The sequence below is a fragment of the Kogia breviceps genome, chromosome 3 (genome assembly GCF_026419965.1).
Source record: "Kogia breviceps isolate mKogBre1 chromosome 3, mKogBre1 haplotype 1, whole genome shotgun sequence".
Lineage (NCBI taxonomy): Eukaryota > Metazoa > Chordata > Mammalia > Artiodactyla > Physeteridae > Kogia > Kogia breviceps.
The window spans coordinates 9194561-9220148 of record NC_081312.1 but is presented as its reverse complement, the minus strand read 5'-3'; the positions used below and the strand labels follow the sequence as shown (position 1 = coordinate 9220148).

Here is a 25588-nt window from a genome sequence, read left to right as displayed (position 1 = left end):
GAGTCCTCCACTGCTTTCCTGAAGCCTGACATAAAAACAGGAGCTATCTTTTTGTTCATTTTATGGCACTCTTTTGTCTGTCGTTTCCCCCTCCAGTCCTACTGTGTGCTCGTAGGGTGAGCGGATCCACCACCCTGGTTTGTCAACCTCTCTGAGTCGGCTGCCTTCCCCACTGGCAGCTGCCACCCAGTGACTGAGTTGGGGCACCCCTGCCGGATGGCAGAGTCATCTCAAGCACTAAGTCCATATGGAAGGGAAAAAAGTTGAATAAACAATGCAGGAGGATGGGGGAGTTTGCAAGTAGGAAGGCTATAAAAACTTCAATTAGGCTTCAGCATTACCCACTGCTACAGAAAGGAGTGGAAATGAAAGCTTATCTGGAAAGAACATTCTGGCAGAGGCAGGCGGGAGAGCCCCTCTGTCATCTCTGCAGTTGAGCACAGGAAACCCCACCCAGCCTCCCTTTCAGCCGTGGCCCAGAGGAAGGGGCCACAAGGGGGCCCTAAAATGATGCCATTTGGAAACTGACTCATTTGGCCATGGGGGTTGTTTGTGTAACATTCCAGAAGTCTCCCCAAGAGTGAAATTTTTTCTGTTCTTTCTCCACGCCTCTTCCCTGTGGCCAGCATCTCTACCACCACTCACCTGGAAGCAGGGGCCAACTTAAAGAGCCTGGGGAGGTTATTCAGGTCTGTTTCACATTAGCCCTGGCTAGCTAGCTTCAACAGCAATCCTCAAGTCTTATTTTGTGTGATTCTTAGTTGTTTGTGTGTTCAGTCTCTACAGAAAGATAACAAGGAAAGCCGGAACGGCTCTTCTGACTAATTCAACCCCTCCTGTGTGAATGGGTAAACTGAGGCAAGAGGGCAGGAAGGAGGGACCCTGCCCAGGGTCCAAGGGTGGTCATTGGTGTTCTGGAAACTTACGTTCCCACTTCTCCATCCCTAGCCTGGCTTCCCCCTTGATGACGACTTACCTAGTACCCTTGGCTAAGCATAGATGAAAAGCTTGCACTGGGGTAGCCATTTCTGTGACGCCTCCTCAGAGATATCCCAATCTGGGCATGGACAGCTGGTTCTCATCCTGTCTCTGCTCTCATTTGCTTCTTTCTTTGTTTCCTCCTTTGCCAGTTCTCCTCGTGTTCGTCTGTCTTTTCCGCCTCCAGTCCTACTGTGTGCTCGTAGGGTGAGCGGATCCACCAGCCTGGTTTTGTCAACCTCGCCGAGTCGGCTGCCTTTCCCACTGGCAGCTGCCACCCAGTGACTGAGCAGGGGCACCCCTGCCGGATGGCAGAGTCATCTCAAGCACTAAGCACGGTAACTGGAGTAATTCAGGCTATTCCTCTACATACACGAATTATGCTGCTTTTAAAAAAATTAATTTTATTGAAGTATAGTTGACTTACAACGTGTTAATTTCTGCTGCACAGCAAGGTGATTCAGTCATACATATTTATACACTCTTTTTCACATTCTTTTCCATCATGGTTCATCACAGGATACTGAATATCGTTCCCTGTGCTATACAGTAGGACCTTGTTTGTCCATTCTATACGTAACAGTTTGCATCTGTAATCCCAATCCACCCCTCCCCCATTCCCCCTTGGCAAACACAAGTCTGTTCTTTATGCTTGTGGGTCTATTTCTGGTTGTTGTTTTTTTAAAAAATAAATTTATTTATTTTTGGCTGCATTGGGTCTTTGTTGCTGCGTGCGGGCTTTCTCTAGTTGAGGCGAGCGGGGGCTACTCTTACTTGCGCTACGCAGGCTTCTCATTGCAGTGGCTTCTCTCGTTGTGGAGCACGGACTCTAGGTGTGCGGGCTTCAGTAGTTGTGGCTCTCGGGCTCTACAGCGCAGCCTCAGTAGTTGTGGCGCACGGGCTTAGCTGCTCCGCGGCATGTGGGATCTTCCCGGACTAGGGCTCGAACCCGTGTCCCCTGTGTTGCCAGGCAGATTCTTAACCACGGCGCCACCAGGGAAGCCCCCTGTTTCTGTTTGGTAGATAAATTCATTTGTATCATATTTTAGGTTCCACATATAAGTGACATCATATGGTATTTGTCTTTCTCTTTCTGAATTGTGCTGCTTTTATAAAATAAAAATATAACGTCCGTCGGAAGCACAGGACTGGATCCTGGGTTGACTGGGTTCAGTTAATGCTGCTAATTAGCTGTGCAACTTTGGGGGTCACTTCTGAGTCTCTCAATCTGTGAAATGACAGAATTGGAAAAGATCATCTCCAAGTTACTCCTCCCAATTTAAAAAACAATGTGAATCTTGATTGTACTGGATAATAATGTCATTTAGCATGACTATCAAACACTACTATTATTATACTCCAAGGAATAAGCAAATAACAGAAATAAAAATGTTAAGGTAAAATCGCCATCTTTATTCCTATAAAACAAAATCCTGAAAGAGCCTTGCTATATTCCGCTCATCAGAGGGCAAGCCCGTCTGTTCTCTCTGCTTTTGCTTAAGGAACATCTTAAGTGGTTTTTAAAAATTACGTGAGGTAATTGTAGATTATGAAGTTGTATTACATTATAGAGTCCCCTGTACCTTTTACCTCGTTTACGCCAGTGGTAACATCTTGCAGAAGTAGCTGGTACGATATCATAACTAGGATATTGACACGGTGCCATCGAGATACAGAGTATTTCCGTCACCACAGGGGTCCCTCGTGCTGCTTCTCCCTCTGCCCTCACCCCTCCATAACCCCTGGCAACCATTAACCTGTTCTCATTTCTGTAATTCTGCCACTTCACGGATGTTATATAAATGGAGTCATTTATAAGCTTGGAATCATGTGTAACCTTTTGGGACTGGCTATTTTCACTCAGTGTAATTCACTGCTGATTCATGCAGGCTGTCACTGTATCAAGAGTTCATCTCTCTTTATTGCTGAGTAGTATTCATAGTATAGACGGATCATAGTTTGTCTAACCATTTACCTGCTGAAGGACCTCAAGATTGCTTTCGGCTTGGGTTCTATTGTGAATATAACAGCTATAAACATTTAGCACAGGTTTTTGGTTCAAGGTAAGTCGTTACACTTTAAGTTTTAACTGTTAGTTATAGTACCTGTATACAATACCACACCACCAGAATTTTTCCTATTTATTTATAGTGATGAACACACTCCAAGGATGTTGAAGTGTCTAGTAACTGTCCAGGACCAGGAAGTTGTGAGTTGTGGAAGTTCAACAAAAGCAAACTACATGGTTCCTACCATCAGGAATCTACAATCTATTGGGGAAGCAACATTAAGACTGAAACATTTGAAATAACATTGAAATAACAAGACAGCACTGCAGGTCATCAGATGCTAGACAGCACGGTACAGAACTGACTCTTAGTGGAATCCTGAAACGGGAGAGAGGAGTGAAGGATCGAGTGTTTGGGGCAGGGCATTGTGGATAAGGCGAGATGTGAGCTACATCTTGAATGATGGAGAATAAGAATCATATTTAACATCTATTACGTGATTACTATGTGCCAAGCACTGTCCTCTGACTTTACTTACATTAACTCACTTAGTCATCAAGGTAGCTATTATCTAATTTTACAAATGAGGGAACAGAGAGGGTAATAACTTGCTCATCGTCACACAGCTATCACATGACTGCCCTGGGGTACAAACCCAGGCACTCTGGCTTCCGCCCACACTCTTATTAATAATCACTGCCCCTTCTGTCTGCCTGGTAGCAAGAGCCAAGGGCCATTTTCTGGTCATGATTAAATTCCAATCTGTTTCTTAGGTTATATTTTTACACAGAGCCACAATGAACCCCAAACATTACAGCTCTGGCTTCATTACTGTGATGAGTGCCTTATGGGTGAAGGTTACTGGTGAGAAATTAAAAGTACTTTGGGTGAAGTTACTGATGAGAAATTAAAAGTACTTTGCAAAGAACAGCACCAGCCTTAGTAACAGCAGAGAAAGTCTGCACATAATGAAGAGGACCAGCCTGGAGAGGGGTGTGTGTGTGTGTGTGTGTGTGTGTGTGTGTGTGTCTGCACATAATGAAGGTGTGTGTGTGTGTGTGTGTGTCTGCACATAATGAAGAGGACCAGCCTGGAGAGGGGTATGTGTGTGTGTGTGTGTGTGTGTGTGTGTGTGTGTGTGTGTGTCTGCACATAATGAAGAGGACCAGCCTGGAGAGGGTGTGTGTGTGTGTGTGTGTGTGTGTGTGTGTGTGAGTGTGAACAGCAGGGCTGAGCCCTCCAATTACACTGATCACCTGCACATGCAGAGAGAAAAACATCAGAGCTTCAGATTCCTATGTACCATGAAACACGCAGAGCTGGCTCAGCTCATCTCGTGTGATGATCACCGTAGTTCTGAATTCTCTGAACTGCTCTGTACCAGGGAAGTCACAGCCACGCTCAGCGATTTCCTTGGTGCTGAACACGTGAGAAGTGTGATTACTCTTCTGTCACAGCCTTGACTGCTGCTCAGCCTTCCAGTTTCACTGTTTTGGCTTAAACAACGGCTCGGGGCACACTAGGAACCCGGCTTATTTGTTTGTTTGATTTTGTTTTGAAACCCGAATGCAGCCTTGATAATGTCAGTGCTGCGGAGCCAGGGGTGGGTGAGGTTCGGCGGGGGAGAGAGGGGCGCGGGGAGGGGGGAGGCGTGGCAGAGTGAAAAGCTCATTGGATGGAAATCTCCTGACGTGGTACCTCCGGGGCGAGGCATTCCCCAGCTGGTTGAGCGCAGGGCGGGTCATCACCCCTCCACATCTACAAAATGGGGCCAGTTCGTGCCCTGGGTTCCCCGTAGGCGCTGTCATGAGGATCGCAGAGAATAAGGACCATGAGGATGTGCTACGAACTTGAAGTTCTGTGCAAATGTGTGCTATCATGGGGAATGAAACCCTCCAATGACTAGGCTTGCCAACCAAAGTTCACTGCAGACCAACTCAGGAAGAGGCTGTGGGTAAGGAAAACGTCTCCACTAAGGAAGAGAAATCTTTTCTTGTTTTTGCTCCCTGGAGACATGTTTTTGAAATCTGCTGAAACGTTCTCTCCTTGCTTTCGGCAGGCTTGGCTGTTCTGAACGTGTGATACTATTAGAAGCTCAGTGTGATAGGCAGAGAGTGCCAGGATGGGTAGCGGGGGCTCTGCACCCGAGTTAGGGCAGCAGCACTGTGCAGGGCACCTGTGCCACCGCCATCACCGTGCAATCCGGTTGGGCTCTGCTCGGAGGAAAGCCACGCTGGCGGCACGGCTGGCCCCTCTACTGGACAGGCGAGGCTTGTGTCAAACAGATCCGTACACCGGTATGAAACCTGTTGCTCTCGATGACAATTCTTGGTGTTTCCCCAGCAGAGAAGGCCATTTCACTGCAGGAGCTTCTTTGCAGCAAACCTTAGAATCTCGCTGCAAACAACTGGCCTCAGACCCAGGCGGTACAAACGCTTTTCGAACGGACTGCCGCAAGTCCTTGCACTGCCAGACCCCGGCACCTGGCCTGGAATCTTACAGAACTTGAATCCTCATTTTCTTCTTTGATGTTGTCGAGTTGGTGTGCAGAGAAAAACGGCAAGTGCCACCAAATGCACCTCCTGGCTCTTCAAATGCAGTACTCAGCAGACAGAAGCAGCCCCAACGAACAGGTAGGAGAGAAAGCAGCACGCACATCCTGTGTCCTTGAGTATTTAAAAGGTCCTTGCTGAAGGGCTTCCCTGGTGGCGCAGTGGTTGAGAATCCGCCTGCCGATGCAGGGGCCATGGGTTCGTGCCCCGGTCCGGGAAGATCCCAAATGCCACGGAGTGGCTAGGCCCGTGAGCCATGGCCGCTGAGCCTGCGCGTCCGGAGCCTGTGCTCCGCAACGGGAGAGCGCACAGCAGTGAGAGGCCCACGTACCGCAAAAAAAGGTCCTTGCTGGTGCTGCGCCAGTGGGATTAATTCACCTGCTTCAGCAATCAAGGCTGTTTCATCACCCAGGCTGAAATGTCTGTGTCACTGGCAAATCTGGGCAAAGGACTGGACCCTGTCTGCTCAGTTTACACTCTAAGATGGCCTGAAACACAGGTGCACGCCCACAAATAGCAGCCTGAAGACACTATAAATTCACTGGCCCAGCTCCTTCATGTTCCAGAGACTCTTGAGAGGTTCAGGGAGCTGCCCAAGGTTGGGGAACGCCCTCAATGCCCAGCCCACAGCCATGCTTCGCTTACCTCCACTGCCAAACCCAGGGGACACTTGGGTCCTTACCTGGCCTCTCTCGCAGCTTCCGACAGCCCTGATGGGGCTTCTCTCCTGGAAGCACTTGCTCATTTCTCCTCCTGCCTCCTTTCTAGTCTTCAGGCCTGTCCTTCCCTCACTGCACACATCCCCCAGCTTTCATCCCTGGTTTCTCCTTTTTCTTGCTCTCCCTGCCCGAATCTCTTTTACCATCAGGTCCAGACCTGCCAGGGTAATCGTCTGCATCATCTCCCCCAATATGTCAGATATAACCTAATGATTTAGACAGACGCCCCTCAGATTCCTGGAAACTCAGAATGCTCAGAAGTAACACATGACTCATCCCTTCAACACTCCCTCCTCCTCCCCCTGTATCTCCCATATTCCTCAGCAAGCAGGAGCTCTAGCGGCTAAGCCAGAACCTGGGCGTGAGCCCGAGTCCCGCCCTCTCCTTCCCAGCCTCGTCCCCGCATCCAGCCAGTCAGCAGACGCTGTCGATCCTACCATCAAAGCATGGAATGTGGCTTTTTGCACTGGTGCCCTTCAGCCACAGCAAACAAGCCAGAGCCTGGGAACTGTTCCATCTCACAGGCGTCTCCGGACTGGCCTCCCTCGGTCAGGCTGGGCCACTGCAATTCATCAACGTTCCTCCCAGGCTCATCTCTCAAGAACTCTGCTGCTTACGCTCTCTCTGTGATCTTCTCTCAACCCGAGGACAAAACCCTAAGGCCTGGTGTGCCCCCAGAGCACGCCTGGGCCTTTGTGCCCTCGCCCGGCTGTTTCCTCTCACTGGAATGTCCTTCCCGTTCTTTCTTCTAATTTTTTTTGTCCTTCCCTTTTAAATCGTTCTTTACCTCTTCGTCAACACTCGATTCAGACACCAGCCCCTCTACCGACCGACCGTCTCTGATCCCTGAGGCCCTGACTCGCTGTGTTGGGACCCACACCCTCAGCCCTCTCCAGTACTTAGTGACATTCTTGCATCTGTCCTCATCATAAGATGGTGAGATCCCGGGGAGTGGGAGTGACTTACTCCACTCCATGTCCTGCTTAGCACAAGCTCTATGGCCAAATGTTTCTCTCCCTCCTATAGCATCTGCGGTCAGTATTGTGAACTTCACAGAGTCTGGGGTTTCTTAGATACTGTCCTGTATTGCTTACCATGTCACGTGTTCTCCATTCAGGAATTATGCATTGAGCACATCCTAAGTGCCAGGCGTAGTACTAAGGACCAGGGGTGAAAAAAATGAGTTCTGTAGGACTAGAAGCTGATCGTCTAGTGGCCGGTAGGGTATAAAATTAAAATGTGATACATACAAAAGCCCTGAAGGGTTTTCGTCCCCAAAAGCAGTAAAATGGGGCTGAGGGGTAGGACGCACAGTGGTTATATGCTTTGATGACTGTGTATCCAGGGTTTGCAGAACTGCTTTATGGGCAGCTGTCTCCAGGCCTGATGTTAGCTGAGTTCTCAAGCCCAAACTGATTCATACAGTTTAGAAAAACCCAACTTTATGCCAGTGTTATTCAATAGCACCACCTAATTAAACGTATTAAGTATTTCTAAGTGCTCATCACGGACTAGTATGAGACACGTAACAGAACTAGGACAGGGACTTGCCTGGTGGCCCAGCGGCTAAGACTCCGTGCGCCCAATGCAGGGGGCCCGGGTTCGACCCCTGGTCAGGGAACTAGATCCCACATGCTGCAACGAAAGATCCTGCATGCCTCAGCGAAGATCCTGAGTGCTTATCTGGCATAATGAGGGAAGAAAGTATTCCTCTGAAATTTATTTAACACAACCCCCTTAGGCCACGAGTCTGTATAATTTTTCTTGGCAATCTAATATATACTACGTTTCCTTGACTTCTTAACCAAAGCACATGAAATACCATTTCCTTTTCTGGATGATTTAGAATTACTACACAGGGCTCTAATGCTCAAGGAACTGTGACACGGTGAGGGATGTTTGCCCCTGCTTACACCAAACGCTTCCAGAATGTGACTTTTCAAAAAACAAAAGAAAAAGAGGAAAATCCCAAAATATCTGCTTCTCAATTTAAAAAATCTCCCGTTAACCTGTTAGCCATTGCTTCTTCCTGCTTTTAGTGTTAGCCTTTTAAATGTACTGCTTCTAATCTGTTGTGGCTGTAATATTACAAAACTGAGAGTAGACGATTCCCTCAAATAAGAACAGGACTTGGATGGGAACTGAGAGCCTCTTCCTAGAAACCGGTAGCTGATCAATTCCCAGATACTGTGCACTGACACCGACAGCACGTAGTACTGGCTCTTGCTGCCCTGCTTCCTAAGTAAGACAGACTAGTGCCCCCACTTGTCTTGTGGGGTAAGGCAGAGACTCATTATGAAATGCTCCAAGTTTCTCAAAGGACAGAATGATTCTGAAAGATGATGGGTAGTTTTTCAAGAAGGGATTCAAAAATCCCTTCAAGTAGGAGGGTATTATTGGCCCTGTTCCCCACCAGCCGGCAGTATGCATGAACCATCACAGAGCTGCAGCTGAGCCGTATGAAGAGATGAACCAATGGGAATAGCTCACCAAGTGGACTGACATATGTGCTGAGAGTTACACTAAGTGCAGATCACTGGATGTCCGGAGAGGGGAGAAAGCCTGCAAATATGTCACCTTCTCAAGGCTTCTGATACAAAATTCTCTTGGTGACTCAATTTTGCAAGTGCAGCCTATGCAAAATGCTCCTCCCTTCTTTATTTATTTATTATTATTATTTTTACAGTGTAACTGGTTTATAATACAGTCTTTTATTAAAACTCCAAAACTCTGGCTCACAGAAATTTGGTATCAATTAATTCTACCTTAGTATACTTTCAAAAAGTGTAAAGTTTGGAATTAGCAAGTGGGATTTTTCTGGCCATAAGAGTAGGAAAAAATATTTTTTTAAATCCTCCAGTTTTTTTCCTGCAAAGGAAAATGAACAGTTCATGTCAGCCCGTTTCCAACCCACTCCCCCAATCCGTGAAACTGGGGTCCTTCGCTAGCTAGAGCAATGGATTCCCATGAGAGCAAGATTTAATTTTGAAGCCTGAAATTATTAAGGCTCAAATGTTGAAGTATGAAATGAAATTCTGACTCAACATAAAGAATACTTATGGCCTTGGCAATACATCTTAGCCATCATTCAAAGGAAAACAATAAAATTTTCTCAGTGTTCGTCTGGCTGCAAGCTCAGTGATTATCAGAGGAAGACGCAGACTCCTGTCAACAGATGAATCTTCCTAACAAGTGTGACACACAACAGTACTGGCTCCCTGCTTTCTAAATTCTGTGGTCTGGGCACCTTCTCAGAAGTTGCTGGAAATGTAATAACAGTTTGAATTATGGAGTCTATGTGCTTGCAAAAAAAATAAGGAAACATAACAGAAAACATTAAAATCTTTCACTAAACAGACAGCTGAGAAAAAGTCAACCATTCTTTTATCACCTTTACTTAAGTCTTAACATGTTTTATGATTACCACTTAATTCTTAATATTACCTGACGCGAGATATGACTTGGGCTCTTTCCCTCGAAATAAATCTCTCAATAGAACAAAGTCCAGCAGACGTCTGACCTAAAGCCTATATATAGCCAGGGACTCAGGCCTCACTGAGAAAAAGCAGCATGGGGACAAAAGAGAATGAAACTTTCAGAAGTGAAAAGCTAAGGGTTATTTGTTTCATTGGAGTTTTGCATTGAAATTGTTGTCATTTTCGTTTCACAAAGCATAAAGATCACATCTGTAGCCAATACATACATACCCTGGAGATAACTCAGGAATATTTAATTTTCTGTGGGACTTGCTGGCTTTGCTACGATTCCACAGTAAGATTTAAGAAGTGCTTGTGAAGGTAAAGAGAGGAACCCAAAGTGCTCAAGTCTGTCAAAAAGATGTTATTAACAGTCTCTTTTCTTTACTTCTGGTTCATTCTTCTTTTTTAAAATAAATTTATTTACTTATTTTTATTTTTGGCTGAGTCGGGTCTTTGTTGCTGTGCACGGGCTTCTCATCGCGGTGGCTTCTCTTGTTGCGGAGCACGGGCTCTAGGCGTGTGGGCTTCAGTAGTTGTGGCTCACGGGCTCTAGAGCGCAGGCTCAGTAGTTGCGGTGCACGGGCTTAGTTGCTCTGCAGCATGTGGGATCTTATAGTGAAAAGAAAACTTAATTTAGGGACCAAAATGCCAGAGAACTATTATCCTAGGGCTAATGCGAGTTTCAAATGAATTCATGTACACAAAACCAGTTTGTTGTACTATACATGCATGCCAATATTTTGGGGGGTAAATGTCTAGGAGCAGAGGAATAGAGTACAGAGTGATTCATTAAAACTCTGCAATCCTTAGATAAAGACATCTTGAAATAGGCATTACCTTTTGCAGATGTCACAAATTCATTTTTCACAAATCCAGGAAGGGGAAGATACAAGGGGCAGAAAATTCCGAGGAAAATCCAAAAGAGCTCGTAAGTGATGCTTAGGACTGAAGCCAGGCCTCACACCTCTACAGTCCAAATCCCAGAACAGAATCAGGCTCTGCTGTGACATCCAGGCTTTTCATAAGTGCTTCTTCAGGAATCCATTTTCACCTGTATCTCTCACAGTGTGTTCTAGACAGAACTAAATTTACAGGACATCATTTCTCTCCATTTTACCCAGAGGAGGACACCAGGACCTTTGTGACAGAGTGGAAGGGGGCCCGAACGAGGTCTCCCTTCCTGCCTCTAGGCTGAGCCCACATGATGTGAGAACCTGAGATTAGCAAAACTGAGGCCACTCCCATGGCCAGAGAAGTATTTATAAACCCAGCTGTCTTGTCAGATAGAGGTCGTGAAGATCCCAAAGGCATTTCTTTTCTTTCTTTTTTTAAAAAAATATTTATTTATTTGGTTACTCTGGGTCTTAGTTGTGGCAGGTGGGCTCCTTAGTTGTGGCATGTGAACTCTTAGTTGCGGCATGCACATGGGATCTATTTCCCTGGCCAGGGATGGAACCTGGGTCCCCAAGCATTGGGAGTGTGGAGTCTTAACCACTGCGCCCCCAGGGAAGTCCCTGCAAAGGCATTTCTGTCTTTGCATGACGCGTTAGCAAAAGTTTTCTAGGGGACTGGGCATTACCTCAGTTTCTCACACATTACAATGATTTTTTAGGGAATCAAGTTAATTCCAGGGTTGCAGTGATGCTCTAAAATTACTGAATAGCTAAGAGGCACCACAGAGAAAGGTCTCAAGTTTCAACTTGGGTCTATGGAAATCTGGGTCTCAACTGCTATTTTAGCTCAGGAATGTTTGGTGGCTCAACCCCTCGTGCAACACCTGCAGCCACTTTTCTCTTAAAATGACACTCGCAGAATGCTCTGGCCAGCTCAGACCTAGACACTTCCGGGTCATGTGTCCTATGCACCATCACCACACCCTGTCAGAATGCAGCGTGACCTTGAGGACTGAAGTTAGGGTATGAAAACACTGACATGCTAAGTGTTCAAATAAAGTTTCATCTTAGGCTCAATAATCCTGACTCTGCATTTAGAGCTGATATACAGGAAGAAATGATCTCAAATTTGTAAGGTTTTCATTATGGGTTCAACGGTGAATTTGCTTTTGGTGGAGTGGGGAGAAAGGAGAAATTTTACTAAACATAGTAAAGCCTTATCTATAAATAAGCACAGGGAAGTAAAACATTTTTAGGATGCCTGAGTCAGCATGTTCACATGGTATGATTATTTAGTTTGGGGTCTAATTACACTTTGTGACCCCAAATCCCAGGATTCTCCTAAGTTTCCTGTACTTCCCACCCCTACCTCCCCATTAATGTCCACCTGGGAGATCACAAACTGATAAAAGATGGTGACTTCCATGTTCAAAACACCCAAATGCATGTGAGCATAACTGCAGATTTCTGACAACTGTGTAAGAAGTGCATTGTTATACTTTCTCACTACAGAATTTCTAATGGAAAAGCTCACAACTCACATGCCACATCATATATAAGAAGTTGGTGCTTTGGAAGAAATATTTTGAACACTATATTCTCTGATTCTTTAAGTCACTGATGTTTGGTGCTAATACTTGATGAGTGGTTTTAAGTCAAAGACAGAAAGCAGTATGTTCAACACATACAACATTTTGCATTTTAGGTTGCTTTATCAAAAACTTAAATTTAGGTGCATTGTTTCCATTTCTTTGGTCTAGATACATGATCTGTTTTCCTGGCCTTCATCAATACTATCAAAGCCATCCCACTTAGCTCCCTGAAAGAGCCCCGGGTTGCTTTCCTTGCCTTTCATGGATGTCCTTATCATACTCGACTGTACACAGCCACTCTATTATAAATTTGGAAAACACAGGCTTTGTATTCTTCCTGCTCAAGGACTACTCTTAACCTTTAATGACACCTGTATTTTCTCAATTTAATAAAATGTCTGCCAACCGTACGGACAAAGCCAGCGCCACACACTAGAGAAGCGACGTGATACTCTCCATGGCTAGCACTATGTCTCTGGGTCCTCACGTCTTAAGGCTGCAAATTATTCTCCCTGTGTTCCAGTCAACACAAGAGCAGAAGGAGACAGTTCAGAGCAGGCAATAAACAATTCAGGTTTTCTGGAATGAAATGCCACTATTTATTTTTAAAAAGACTTACCAGAACGTAAGTATGAGTAAAAAAAAGTTAGGTGCCTTTGCAAATAATATAGCCCCTACTGGTAGATGCACCAGATGCTGGACTTTTGAAACAACAGTTCAGCTTCGACATCACATCGCTTCCTGTATATTACTGTCCTGTGTATTTCTGTATGATGTTTGCTCCTCTGATTTACCTGGCATCAATGACTCTGGAGGGGGGAAAAAAAGGACTCTTTAAGAAGCTGATCAATTTGGGGTCTCACATTAGAAAACTACCAAACATCAATAACCACCAGGGGGATAAAACAAATACATCACAGGGGAGCACTTCTGAGTAACGTCTTGAGTTTATTTTCAGCCTACTGGCCTCAAGTCTCGTGGTGAATGATTATCTGGAAGATTCATCTGCTGTCAGCACATGTACTAATTTTCTGATTTTTAAACTTGAGCACCTCGAAAGCAGAACCAGGTCACCTCCAGCCACGACTTATAAAATACTTAGGGTTTAAAAAGAAAGTAATTTGTAGCAGTACTTAGTGTCCAACAGAAAACACTCCATCTGTTAAACAACATCTGACTGCAAAAGCTTCTCTTACTGTCGGCTGATAGATAATGACATGGCACAGCCATTATCACCGTGGCAACAGTACTCGGAAACTATCAGAGGAAAATTGCACATGGTACTGCTGTCCCTTGAGCAGCCATGCCTCAGCTTCCTCTGGAGAATGCTTTCTCTGCAAGTCTGGTGTGCTCTAGGGTACCACCAACCCAGCACCGCTCCAAGACTACAGACCACGTGGTGATTTCACTGAGCCCCGCTCTTCTGGGATCATTCTTTCCACCAATGTGCGCAGCTGCTAGGTTCCAAGCACTGTTCTACGAACTGAGGATACAGCAATGAATGAAGTTGACAGTCTGGGAGGGAAATCAATAAACAAGCTAACAAATATATGTCAAGATGTACTAAGCACAATGGAGAACAGAGAAAGCAGTGGGCCTAGGGAGGCTTCCCTTCTCTCCTCTCTACCCTCACATTGATTTGTACCTGCTTCTCATTTCTCAAGCTCTGGGCACAGGTCCCGCGCGGGCACCGTGCCTTGCACGCAGCAGCTGCTCAGAAAACGTCTATCGAACGAACCAATTCCTTTCTTAGTTCCCCATTCAACCTTTCCTGGGCCCAAGCCCAGGGGCTTAGGTCGGCTGGAAAGTCAGCGAAGCCCCGATCACACAGACGAGAGCTCTTTACAAACTTTAAAAATCAAAGTTGTTTTAGTGGAATAATCGCGCTGCAGAGGCGGGAACCACGGGAAGGGGTCTGGGCCTCTGCTCCCACGGGAGCAGCGGGATCACAGGAGGGCTGCGACACACGGCCCGGGCCCCGACGCCTTAGCCCCGGGCAGGCCTGGCCGCCAGAGCCCGGCGCAGTCCCTGCTCTCGCCGCGAACAGCCGCGGCCTTACTGAAGCTCCGGGAAGCTCACCTAAGCCGGGAACGGCGGATGCAAGCCTGCTCCAGCCTCGCCACCACCCGGAACGCAAGAACCAGCTGCCAGCCAACCTCGCTACCGCGGCAACGCAACCTCCGCCCGTACCGGAACCGGAACCTTCATCTGGAAGTGACCCCTTCCCGGCGTTCCGCGGAACGGCGAAACCCCGCCCAGCGCCTGTCCCAAGTCCTCCCTGAGCATCCCAGCAGGCCTGTCTACCCTTCAGAGAGAAGCCATCTTCCCTCTCGTTTCACCTACCCTTGCCTCGGAGCGTGACCCTGATGGACATCCACTCTCTCCAATCAACTGACAAAACGGCAGCCGGCGGCCAATGGTAAGACGGTAGAATGCTGCTCAGGCGTAAGGACCACCTCCAACCTGGCGGGGCGGGACGAGTAACATGATTGGTGGAATCCAGCAATTGAGGGCCAGGGTTCTCCAATGACGGAGAGCTGTTCGGAGCCGGTCCAATGAGGGCCTCCGGGGGCCGGGCCGGGCCTCCGCGGGCCGGGCCCCGGGAAGGCTTCAGCTGGCTAGCCCAGGTCCTTGGCCATCGAGCTTCGGCCAGCTTGCGGGGATGAGCGGGTCCCTGGGCCGGGCGGCTGCGGCTCTGCTCCGCTGGGGGCGCGGCGCGGGCGGAGGCCTGCGGGGCCCGGGCGTGCGGGCGGCGAGCTCGGGCGGCAGCGGCTCGTCAGAGCGCCTGGACGCTCTGGTGAAGAAGGACAGGGTGGTGGTCTTTCTAAAGGGGACTCCGGAGCAGCCCCAGTGCGGCTTCAGCAACGCCGTGGTGCAGATCCTGCGGCTGCACGGCGTCCGCGACTACGCGGCCTACAACGTGCTGGACGACCCCCAGCTCCGGCAAGGTCAGAGCCGGCTGGGGACGGGGGCGGGACTGGGGGGCGACCGGCCGAGGCCACTCTGCGGGGTCGAGGGTCTGTCGGGCAAGGTCCGTCCGGGGGCTCGAGGGGAGTTCAGACATGAGCTTCCACACGGGTCTGGGGTGGGGACCTGAACGACTTGAACTGGATCTCGAGGATCTGGGCTTCTGGGCCAACTTGGGCAATGGAGTAAGTCCTAGCGGTTCCCGGTCCTCACTCTGAGCTGAAAAAGGCATTTCGGGGCCAGTAGCCTTCGGCTGAATCCAAGGAGCGTGGTCAGCAGCCTGACTTCCTGCTCTGCAGGGCTGGAGAAGTGGGCAGAGAGGGATACAGGAAGAGCCATTAAAAGGTAGGCACTTCGGGGACACTTTGAGGGGCTGCCCTGTCTCGTGGATGAGGAGCAGGTGCTGTTGATGGCGGGGGGAGGGTCGAGGTTTCCCTTGTCTGAGGCTATAGGGGGTCAGAGGTTGGCCTGTCGTGCCTCAAGGCTCGGGGTGCCAGGGACCGTTCTCTGTTGCTGCTACAGGAGCGGTTGACACAGCTTTTGGACAGGTCTCAGTTGGGCTCTGGTGTGGGAGGAAAGACATGAAATTTATTTTTAGATACTCAAGGACGGGGGAGATTTGTGGTGGCAGGGATTGGAGAGGCTTTTGGGGAGAGGGATGAGGAATGACTCCTGGGCCCTAGCTCACTCAGGCTTGGAGCTCCAGGAGCGAGTCAGGATCTGGGGCAGACACAGTAGTGTCTGTGACTTTTCAGTGGCCCAGAGGGGAGGATGGAGGGCCCTGACAGTTAACTAGTATCTTTTCTGATGAGTACCTTGCTGAAAACCTTACCTGCATTCTTCTATTTTATCTTAGTGGGGGAGGAGAGAGAGGCCAGAACACCCGGGTCTGCTCCTTGGCTGGGGTGGGTGGGGTTGGTGGAGGCATGGGGGGCCCGTGCCTGTACCCCCTGAAGGGTGGCATTCCAGTTAGACTTTCAGTGACTGAGTTCTCCCTGAGTTTCCTGCTGTTGTTTAGTGACAGTGTTCTAAAAAATGTTTTAGGGCATCAAGTTCTATGGTAGTCTACATTCAGGGTTCTGTATTTTGCTCTTCTACAGTTGAAGTTGTCAGTCATAGTCATTTCAACAGAGATGGGACAGGCCGGCGTCTGGGAAACAGGCTTTGGGTTAGACTCCTTTGGCCAATCAGCTGTGCAACCCGAAGCAAGTCACATGACTGCGTTTTCCTTTTCGATAATATGAGGATAATGAAACCACAGTTGGCAAAGCTTTTGTGAGGAAAAAAAGGAAAATAAAACTTTTAGAAGGTGCCTGTTCTCTTATCTCGCACTCAGAAAGCATCCATTAAATGCTAACTATTTTATTATTAGCACTGTATGGTTTAAGAAGTATTTTTTCCCATGGAATCTAATCCTTCTAGAACTCTCGGTTTTGGTGGATGGAAACAAGGAGCGAAGGCAGCTTAGAGTTACCGGAAGACATATGTAACATTACCATGTGCCATGCCCGTCGTCCTCCCTTATTGCACCACTGGAATGCTATTACCGATTGCTGGCTTTTTTCACATACAGGGTGATCTGCAGTCTTCGTGCAGCAGCAGTGGTGTCTCTGCCTAAAAGATAAGATAGGAGAAAACTACTCTGTAATCTTTCTGCCTGGACCTTTGCCTCAGGCCACTTGGAAATTGCCACTGTGGCCCTTAGTAAAATGTGGTGTTGTTGATATCTTGCTTAGCTTAAAGTTTTGAGAGTCTTTGGCTTATGAATTTCTGTTCTCCTGTTTAATATAACCAGAGATGGTATAACTGAATCACTTTGCTGTACACCTGAAACATTGTACATCAACTATACTTGAATTAAAACATTTTTTTTGGAAATATAACCAGAGATGGGCTGTGCTGGAATACGGCCAGTAAACTGAAAGCAACAGCAGGAATAAGAATGTTTGCCGAGAGCACTTATGTGTCTGACTTCCAGTCTTCTGTTCTTAAGTGTTCAAACTATAGCAACAGGAATTTAACCCTTAAATTTCTTGACCATTGAGCTTCATCAGACCATTACTTTTAGTTAGTGAATGTGTTGCATACATATTGAACGAACGTAACACGTTTTTCGTTGCCTAGGAAAGTAAACATTAGGGTAAGCATTAACCTCTAGACTAGGGCAGGGTGGTGTAAGCACGTTACTAGAGTAGGGATTCGTTTAGCCAGGGTGAGGCTTTCAAACAAGATTCTTCACCTTTTTGCTCTCCACACCTTCAAGTTTACCAAGAGAGACTGACAGGCTGTCTGATGCTTGATTTTGCCAACTAAAGATATGCCTGCGAACTTTTCCCAGACCCCACGTCACTTCCAGTAACAGGATAGGGGCTTCTGCAAAATTGGCCTTTCCTGTTTTCTTGTGCCAGAGAAGGCTGGGTTTTAGAAAGGACCCAAGTCGGAGGGAGACCCTCAGACACTGTCTCCTAGTTCTGGGCACTGGGTCCAGGGAGTACGACGCGCAGAGGTGTCAGCCTGAGGCCTGAGACCCAAAGGACCAAAGCGACTGAGGCAGCTTTGCGTGTTGGCCTTCCTCAAGGTTTGTGTCCTTTTAAAAATCTGGAGCGCCCACAAGACGGCCACAAAGGGTTAGGGTCCCGGTGGATGGATGTCACCATATCCCGCTCTTGGTCTTAACAAAGACTAATCTTTACTTTCAGTTGCACAAGTAACATGTGCTCATGGGAGAAATTTGGAAAACACTGAAAATCTAAAGAAAATGAAAATCCCCTTTAATTCCGTATAAACCATAAACCATTATTATTAACATTTGGATCTAGTTTCTAACAGTTTTTTTTTTTTTTTTTTTTTAAACAGAGTTGAGATCACCCATGTCTATATATAGCATTTTGCCCTCCTGAGAGCAGGGAACATGTCTCCTGCGACTCCCTGAGCACTGTGTGTGATGCTTATGCAAAGCGAGCTTTCAGTGCGTGTCTTAATGAATAAATAAATGCCTCTTTTATTTATCATTTTATCATAAACTCTCTTCCCTGCTCTTAAAAACATTACAGACACTCGAATTTCTGCCTATGCAGATCACCCCTGTATTCCTCGAATCGGGAACAGCGTCTGTTGAATGGTTATTAAGCATTTGAAAATATGCCCAGCCTTTCCAGTATCAAGGAATTTAAGGCAATAGTAGAACTATGATGTTGGTAAGCATTAAAAATCAGATAACAAGTGTGTGTAGGTGTCTGGTGGGCAGGTTGTATGCTGCAGATGGGGGTATAAAGTGGTGCCCACACTTGGAAGGAGTGACTTTCAGTGCCCAGTCAAGTTGGAGGTGAACAGAGCCGAACACCCGGCTCTGTCACTCCCAGGTATTTAGGCTACATCAGGGATCGACGAGCTTCCTTGTAAAGGGCCAGAGAGTAAATAGTTTAGGCTTTGGGGGCCTGGTGGTCTCTGTTACACCCATTCAGCTCTGCTGTTACAGTGTACAACAGTCAGGGACAACATGGAGATGAATGAGCAGGGCGAAGTTCCAGTAACACTTCATTTACAAAAGGATGTGGACCGGCTTTGGCCCGAAGGCTGTAGTTTGCCACCCCTTTGTCTAGAGAGACTGTCCCCTGCATGTGAGCTAGGAGATGTGAGCTAGACGTACGGGTGAGCACTGCAGTGTTCCTTGTAATAATGAAAAGGGGGCAGGAACAGATCTTGGTCTGTTAGCAGCAGACTGAAGAAAGCAACTGTAGCTTAGTCATATGATGGAAAACTAAATTGTGGTTAAAATGAATTAGATCTAGGGCTTCCCTGGTGGCGCGGTGGCTGAGAGTCCGCCTGCCGATGCAGCGGACACGGGTTCGTGCCCCGGTCCGGGAAGATCCCACATGCCGCGGACCGGCTGGGCCCGTGAGCCATGGCCGCTGAGCCTGCGCGTCCGGAGCCTGTGCTCCGCAACGGGAGAGGCCACAACGGTGAGAGGCCCACGTACCGCAAAAAAAATAAAAAATTTAAAAAAAAAAAGAATTAGATCTAGGGACTACCCTGGTGGCTCAGTGGTTAAGAATCCACCTGCCAACGCAGGGGACACAGGTTCGATCCCTGGTCTGGGAAGATCCCACATGCTGCGGAGCAGCTAGGCCCATGCACCACAACTGCTGTCCCTGTGCTCTAGAGCCCGCGAGTCACAACTACTGAAGCCCATGCGCCACAACTGCTGAAGCCCGCGTGCCTAGAGCCCACGCTTGGCAACAAGAGAAGCCACTGCAATGAGAAGCCCGCGCACCGCAACAAAGAGTCGCCCCCGCTCTACACAACTAGAGAAAGCTGCACAGCAACAAAGACCCAACGCAGCCAAAAATTTTTTAAATTAAAAAAAAAAAAGAATTAGATCTAGATGTATTCTCAGAAAAGGCGATGCTTAGTCAAAAAGCAAGTTGCAAAAGGGTAATTGTGGCTTAACGCCGTTTGAGTCTATAAATGTTAAAGATGTGGAACGGTCCCATGGATTGCAGGTCCATGTGTCGTGCAGGTGGGGCTCACGGTGGGGCAGGAGTGACAGATGCCAGCCCCCGGCCAGAGACCACCTCTGGTGGTCAAGAACCTGGCCTTTGGACTCCTAGACACCTGGACTCAAATCCTGTCTCCACCATATGCCAGCACTGTGACATTGGTTAAGTTATTGGTTAAGGCTCTCTGAGCCTTCATTTCTTCATCTGTAAAATAGGGATAATTATACATACCTTGTAGGAATTTTGTAAAGATGAAATGAGATTAGATAGTGTTCGAGTATGAAACTCAGGAACCCTTAGCTCAGTAAATGGTATTTTTATTATTGCATGGCATACTTCACTGGTATTTTTCCTGCATTCTTTCCCTCTGTTTTCCCCATTGTGTACATTGTCAGGAAAGCATTCCTGTGGAGGGTGGGGTAGAGGACGCTGACGTGGAGAGAGTAGCCACAGTGCACCTGGCGCTGTGGGAGCTTAATTCATTTCACCAGTTATATCATATTTAATCTTCATAACAAATATGCGAGGCATAGAGTTATTCCCATTTTACAGAAAAGGAAACCGGTTGAGAGATGAGCAGATTTATCTGAGACTGTATTTACAAGCCCACCAGCCACAGTCTGCTGACCCCTAAACCAGTGCCTTGTCCCTCTCGGCACCGTGGTTTACTTTTTGTCAAGCAGTGCTAACATCATTCTCTTAAGTTACGGAAGATGAAGAAATATGTGATTCCAGGAGGAGGTGACATGACTTGCCCGAGGAACAGAGCCTCGTTAAGTGGTAGGGTTGGCATCAACCTGCATCAGACTCTGAAGCTCGTGTACTGAAAATCTCCCGGGAAAAAAGAAAACTGTAATCACGGTGCTCTTAACGATTATTGTCCAAACCAGGAACGAGGTCCAATATTCTGAAATGTCATGACTTTTGAGAAGTACCTTTTGAAAATTCTGGAAGGGAATTTTCCAGAACATGTTCTCCCCTCTGGCTTGATACTTTAGAACATTACTTTTTTGTTGGTGGGACAGTAGGTGTATGTAGAACTGATTTTGTAAGACGGCCTCCTAACTCCCAGTCCTAGTGTTAACCTGTTATATAACTTGGCGGTCAACATTTTCTGTCCCAAACTGAATCACAGTTTGTCATCTATAAAATATGGTTATCATTACAATCCATTCTTGGGTATGATTTTCTAATTTTCAAGAGTTGCTCTCTGATTCTGAGTTATTCCATGTGATACTTACAAGAATTATCACTGTATATTGCAGTTACCGAAAATTTAAAGGGTGAGAAAAATTAGCCATGTTTAAACAATTAATTGTGAATTGATAGAATTCGTTTTAGTTTTCAATTTATGAATGTAGTCTTAACTGGAAGTTTCTCACTTCACTCTGTAGGAAGCAATTTGGGTATTTCCTTAAAAATTTAAACTTGTAATCAGACTTTTTAAACATGGAAAATGGCATCGTTTTTAGGAGAGATGCCAGAGCTTTGCTTTGACAACAGCTGCCTGTAACACTTGATAATCTAAAAATTAAAGAAGTAGTTAAGTTTAATTTTTGATAAACTATCAGCTGGTAGGCACCTTGGATGCTGTCACAATGCCATGTGTTCTGAGGTGGATTCTTCTGAGTTCTTGAAGTTACTAGGACAGTCACAGGCCAAGGGGTTTGGAAGGAGTAAGCCTCCCTTGCATGTGACTGTATGTTGGATGTTCAGGATGGTGAAAAGCCCACTTATTTTGGTAGTTTTGGTGGTTAGGATGGATTTCCTTCCTTCCATTATAGTTGGGAGGTATGGTCTGAAACAATGTAATGTTTAGTTGTTGCCTAATGCTTTGGTTGAGTGTAGTACCATTAAAACGATTGATGAAAGCGAGTCATGCTTTTACTCAACAAAGATTTTATTTTAAAAAATTGTACTTTTTAGGATTTAAACATGTGGTTTTGGGTGGCCCTCAGATGGCAAATTTGTTTTCACCCTTGGTGTGTTTCAAAAATTGTAGGCACTCACCAAAAGAATCAGTAGATATTCATTGCCATGAAAAGCTTAATGCAGTGTGTTATTAATTGGATAAAAACCTCAGATATAATACTGTGCAGATAAATGGTTCATGTACATAAATGTAACAGATATTTAAGAAAGTTTAGAAGTAAAAAGTTCATATTCTGAACGTTTCTTAATCTCCCCCCATCATAAAGTAAAAAAAGATGTGTTATTGGAAATGTAAAGTTAAGTTCTGATAGACTCTTTGTGTTTGAGGATAGAGTTTTAAAAAAAAATCCAAAACATACAGCTTACATGCTAAGTAATTGTTTATGTAGCACCAAACATCAGAGTGATGAAAAACTTGAATTCAAAAAAAAACCAAAACCTGAATTCATCAGGGTATTCAAGTATAAAGACATTCTGATGGTTAGTGGAATTTGCCCTTTATTGGTAACCTCCAAAACTCTAGCTGATTTTTTTTTTTAAAACAGAAACCCAGAGTGGCTTAGAAGTGAGCTTTTCAGGGCCTATAACGTTGTAACCATTTCTCTATCCATGAAGTCTGTCTGCAGAAGAAAGATAAAGCTCTCTACTGGGGGCCCTTTAGCTCTGGCGAAGTTGCTGTTTTTCAGAAAGCAATGACTTTTAAAAGAGAAAAACACATGGTATCTTGGGACTGTTATTTGTAATATAACTCATATTGGTAATCTTATTTGGTAAAACTCATCTGATAATAAATGATAGGGCATCAAGAAAAAGGTTTTGTATTTTTAGTTTGTTTACACAAAAACCACCACTTGACTGATTTCTAAAATTTGTTTAATATTGTCTTTTGCCTGAAGAATTTGTTGACTTTTTTGTTTCGTTTACTTGTACATTTAAAAAAGTATACTTCATCTCAACCTCTGAGTAGAAAAGGAAGTAAAAGGTAAGGAGGAATTTAGAAGAGAGTGATCTTTTCTGTCTTAAGATTGAAACCACATTTCCTTCATAGCCACCATCCTTGTGGCCCAGCACTGAACAGAATCATCGCATGGCCGCACTGCACTGTCCCTGAACGTACTTCATTGCATCTCGGTGTGTCCTCAAAGCCATTGTCTCTGAGGGCAGGGAGTGGGTCTCACTCACGCCGTGGCCCTGCGCCTGGACCAGGACGTGGGCCTTCATGAGCTTTGGGCCTTTCCTTCATTTCACTCAGTCCCTGCGATTTCTGAGCTGAGCGAGATCAGCTGTCCCATGGAGAGCTCATCTGAGGGGCTGAATAGGACGAGGGCCACAGTCTAGCCACAGGAGAGAGATTTTTCTTTGGGTAAACGAATTATTAAAGATCAAAGCCAATGACTCGGTGTCTGTCAATTCACCAGCCGAGACAGGCACAGAAAACAGTAGGCGCGGGCTACCCAGTGTGCCGGTGAGTTACCACGATGGATCCACGTTCAGCAGTCCATTTGGGAATGGAGCGGCGTTTCTTTCGTTTGTTTGTTTTGCTGAAAATGTGGCCTGCAGAAGCATGGGGAATATAGCCTCGTGTGTCTTGTGTCACTTGTATTAACCAATCAAGTTCTCTGCCATTAATCCAGGGTCCAGTGTGTGTCAGTTAGTTTACGAGAGCCTTACTTAACCTGATTCTCATAAAAACTTTGTGAGATGAGGGTGGAAACAGAGGATGGAGGCCTCACTGTTATGATTGGAAGAGTCAGCGGTCCATTCAGCTCTAAAGTTTATGCTCTTTGCAGCAAATACACGGTCCCCCGGGGATGGGGAGCCAGGAGGGGTTACGGGGTGTCCCCAGGAGCAGGGAAACGTATTTTGACCACTGAAATGACGCTTAAATGTTCTTTCCCCGTAGGCATTAAAGACTATTCCAACTGGCCCACCATCCCGCAAGTGTACCTCAACGGCGAGTTCGTAGGCGGCTGTGATATTCTTCTGCAGATGCACCAGAACGGGGACCTGGTGGAAGAACTGAAGAAGCTGGGAATCCGCTCCGCCCTCTTAGATGAAAAGAAAGATCAAGACTCAAAGTGAGGGTGGCCCACGCGAGGAAGCCGCTGCTGTCAGAATCCCGCTGCCAGAAAAGCCTTCCCGATTCTGGTCTTTGCTCTTCAGATGACTATTTGCACTGATTCCTCCAGTTTGTAGGCAGCCTGGTGATTTTAGCATGTCTGGTGTTTGAGCAAAAGGAATATCCTATCGTGAACGTAATTGTAACCACTGCACTGTCATAATCAATGTTGTACGACGAGATTGCTGTAAACACAGTTCCTTCTTATGCTGTCCTTTGCTCTTTGCTTGATTTACTCCTAGGAGTAAACCTAGGAGCTTTTGAATCATTATTATTCATGAGTCCTCTGCAAATATGTCATTCTGCAAAGATAATATACCCCCATCCCCAATTTTTTATAATTTGTTCTGTTAAGAAAAATGATGGACAAGGAAGAAAATAAGATAACCGGGGTGTTGTTTTTTTAAATAAACTGCCAACCCAGGGATACCACGTGTGAGTTGTTAATCTGAATAGCAATAAGCATTTGTCTTCGTCCGTTTGGGATGCTATAACAAAATACCGCAGACTGAGTGGCTTATAAACAACAGATACTGATTCTCACAGTTCTGGAAGGTGGAAGTCCAAGATCAAGGCTGTAGCACGTCAGGTGCATGGTGAGGGCCTGCTCCTGCTTCACAGACAGCTGTGTTCCCACTGTTCTCACAGAAGCTCTTTGGGGTCCCTTTTATAAGGGCACTAATCCCATTTATGAGAGCTCCACCCTCATGACCTAATCACCTCCCAAAGGCCCCACCTCCTAAAACCATCCCTTTGGAAGTTATATGTCAGCATAGGAATTTTGAGGGGACACAGACATTCAGTCTATAAGGACTTTTAGCACCTCTGACCTTTTGATTTTAGGAATTAAGAGTGATTCTCATTCATACTCTTCTGTGAGATATGCCACAAAAATTGCCATCAAGCTGTACTCTGATTTTTCGAAGGGAAGTAAGTGTTGTGAATGCTGAGAGGTGTTGATCCAGTTGGAGGCTTGGGCGGACTGGCAAGAAGTGAGGTGTGGAGGCTGGAGGCGGTTGTCCCGCTTGCCCTTCTCTGAAGACCTGTGCTTGGCCACCTGCGCTGCATTTGGACAGGGAGCAGCATTAGCAGCCGTCCAAAGAATGGGATCTCATGAGTATTTTATTCCTTAAAAATGGGGCCTTTGGGCTTCCCTGGTGGTGCAGTGGTTAAGAATCTGCCTGCCAATTCAGGGGACATGGGTTCGAGCCCTGGTCCTGGAAAGTCCCACATGCCACAGATCAACTAAGCTCATGCGCCACAACTACTGAGCCTGCGCTCTAGAGCCCGTGAGCCACAACTACTGAAGCCCACGCGCCTAGAGCCCGTGCTCCACAACAAGATAAGCCACTGCAATGAGAAGCCTGCGCACTGCAAAGAAGAGTGGCCCTGCTTGCTGCAACCAGAGAAAAAAAAGGCAGCATGCAGCAATGAAGACCCAATGCAACCAAAAATAATAAATAAATAAATAATTTTAAAAAGAATAGATGCCTAAAACACCTAAAATTTAAAAAAAATAAAATGGGGCCTTTATAAAAAAGGACATAATTGGAATCATAGCCAAGATCTTACAGTACATGGTGTCTTTTACCAAGACTGTGCTTCTCCGCCTAGACTGGAGGTGGAGCTAGAGGCAAGCTTTACATCAAGCGACTCGTGGGAAAAAAGCCCATCCTGTCACTGTGTGCCTTTGGGTCCGCAGAAGCCTTCATTCATCTCCAAGGGCTTGCTTAAACAGAGCATTTATTTAGAAGCACATCTTTACAGTGGCAGAGGTAAGAAGAAGATGCTTTTTTAAAAAAATTATTTATTTATTTATTTTTGGCTGTGTTGGGTCTTCGTTGCTGCG

The 25588-nt window shown here is 46.3% G+C and overlaps 1 protein-coding gene, 1 long non-coding RNA gene and 1 other non-coding gene across 4 annotated transcripts; 1 reads left to right on the top strand and 2 right to left on the bottom strand.

Moving 5' to 3' along the window:
* Positions 1–1365: 1365 nt before the first annotated feature.
* On the bottom strand, positions 1366–14569 carry LOC131753692 (uncharacterized). 2 transcript variants are annotated; one of them, XR_010839423.1, is made up of 5 exons: positions 14302–14410; positions 12842–13031; positions 10575–10819; positions 9966–10346; positions 1366–2206 (listed from the first exon to the last, which is right to left on the bottom strand). It is a non-coding gene; the product is annotated as an uncharacterized lncRNA (long non-coding RNA). The 2 variants fall into 2 exon arrangements; XR_010839422.1 differs by lacking the exon at positions 10575–10819 and having other exon boundaries at positions 14302–14569.
* LOC131754167 (small Cajal body-specific RNA 13) lies at positions 13342–13616 on the bottom strand. Its single transcript, XR_009335200.1, has one exon. It is a non-coding gene; the product is annotated as a small Cajal body-specific RNA 13 (non-coding RNA).
* A 247-nt stretch (positions 14570–14816) lies between the features above and the next one.
* Positions 14817–24166, top strand: GLRX5 (glutaredoxin 5). The gene is made up of 2 exons (XM_059059313.2): positions 14817–15170; positions 23524–24166. Exons 1-2 carry the CDS (start codon positions 14885–14887, stop codon positions 23700–23702), a joined length of 465 nt encoding a protein of 154 aa, XP_058915296.1. The 5' UTR covers positions 14817–14884; the 3' UTR covers positions 23703–24166.
* The last annotated feature ends 1422 nt before the right edge of the window (positions 24167–25588 follow it).

What these genes read in the sequence shown, in the direction of transcription:
- GLRX5 (XM_059059313.2), top strand. Translation starts at nt 14,885, where the DNA reads ATGAGCGGGTCCCTGGGCCGGGCGGCTGCGGCTCTGCTCCGCTGGGGG. An exon ending in CGACCCCCAGCTCCGGCAAG is followed by an intron (nt 15,171 to 23,523) that starts GTCAGAGCCGGC and finishes CTTTCCCCGTAG; the next exon opens with GCATTAAAGACTATTCCAAC.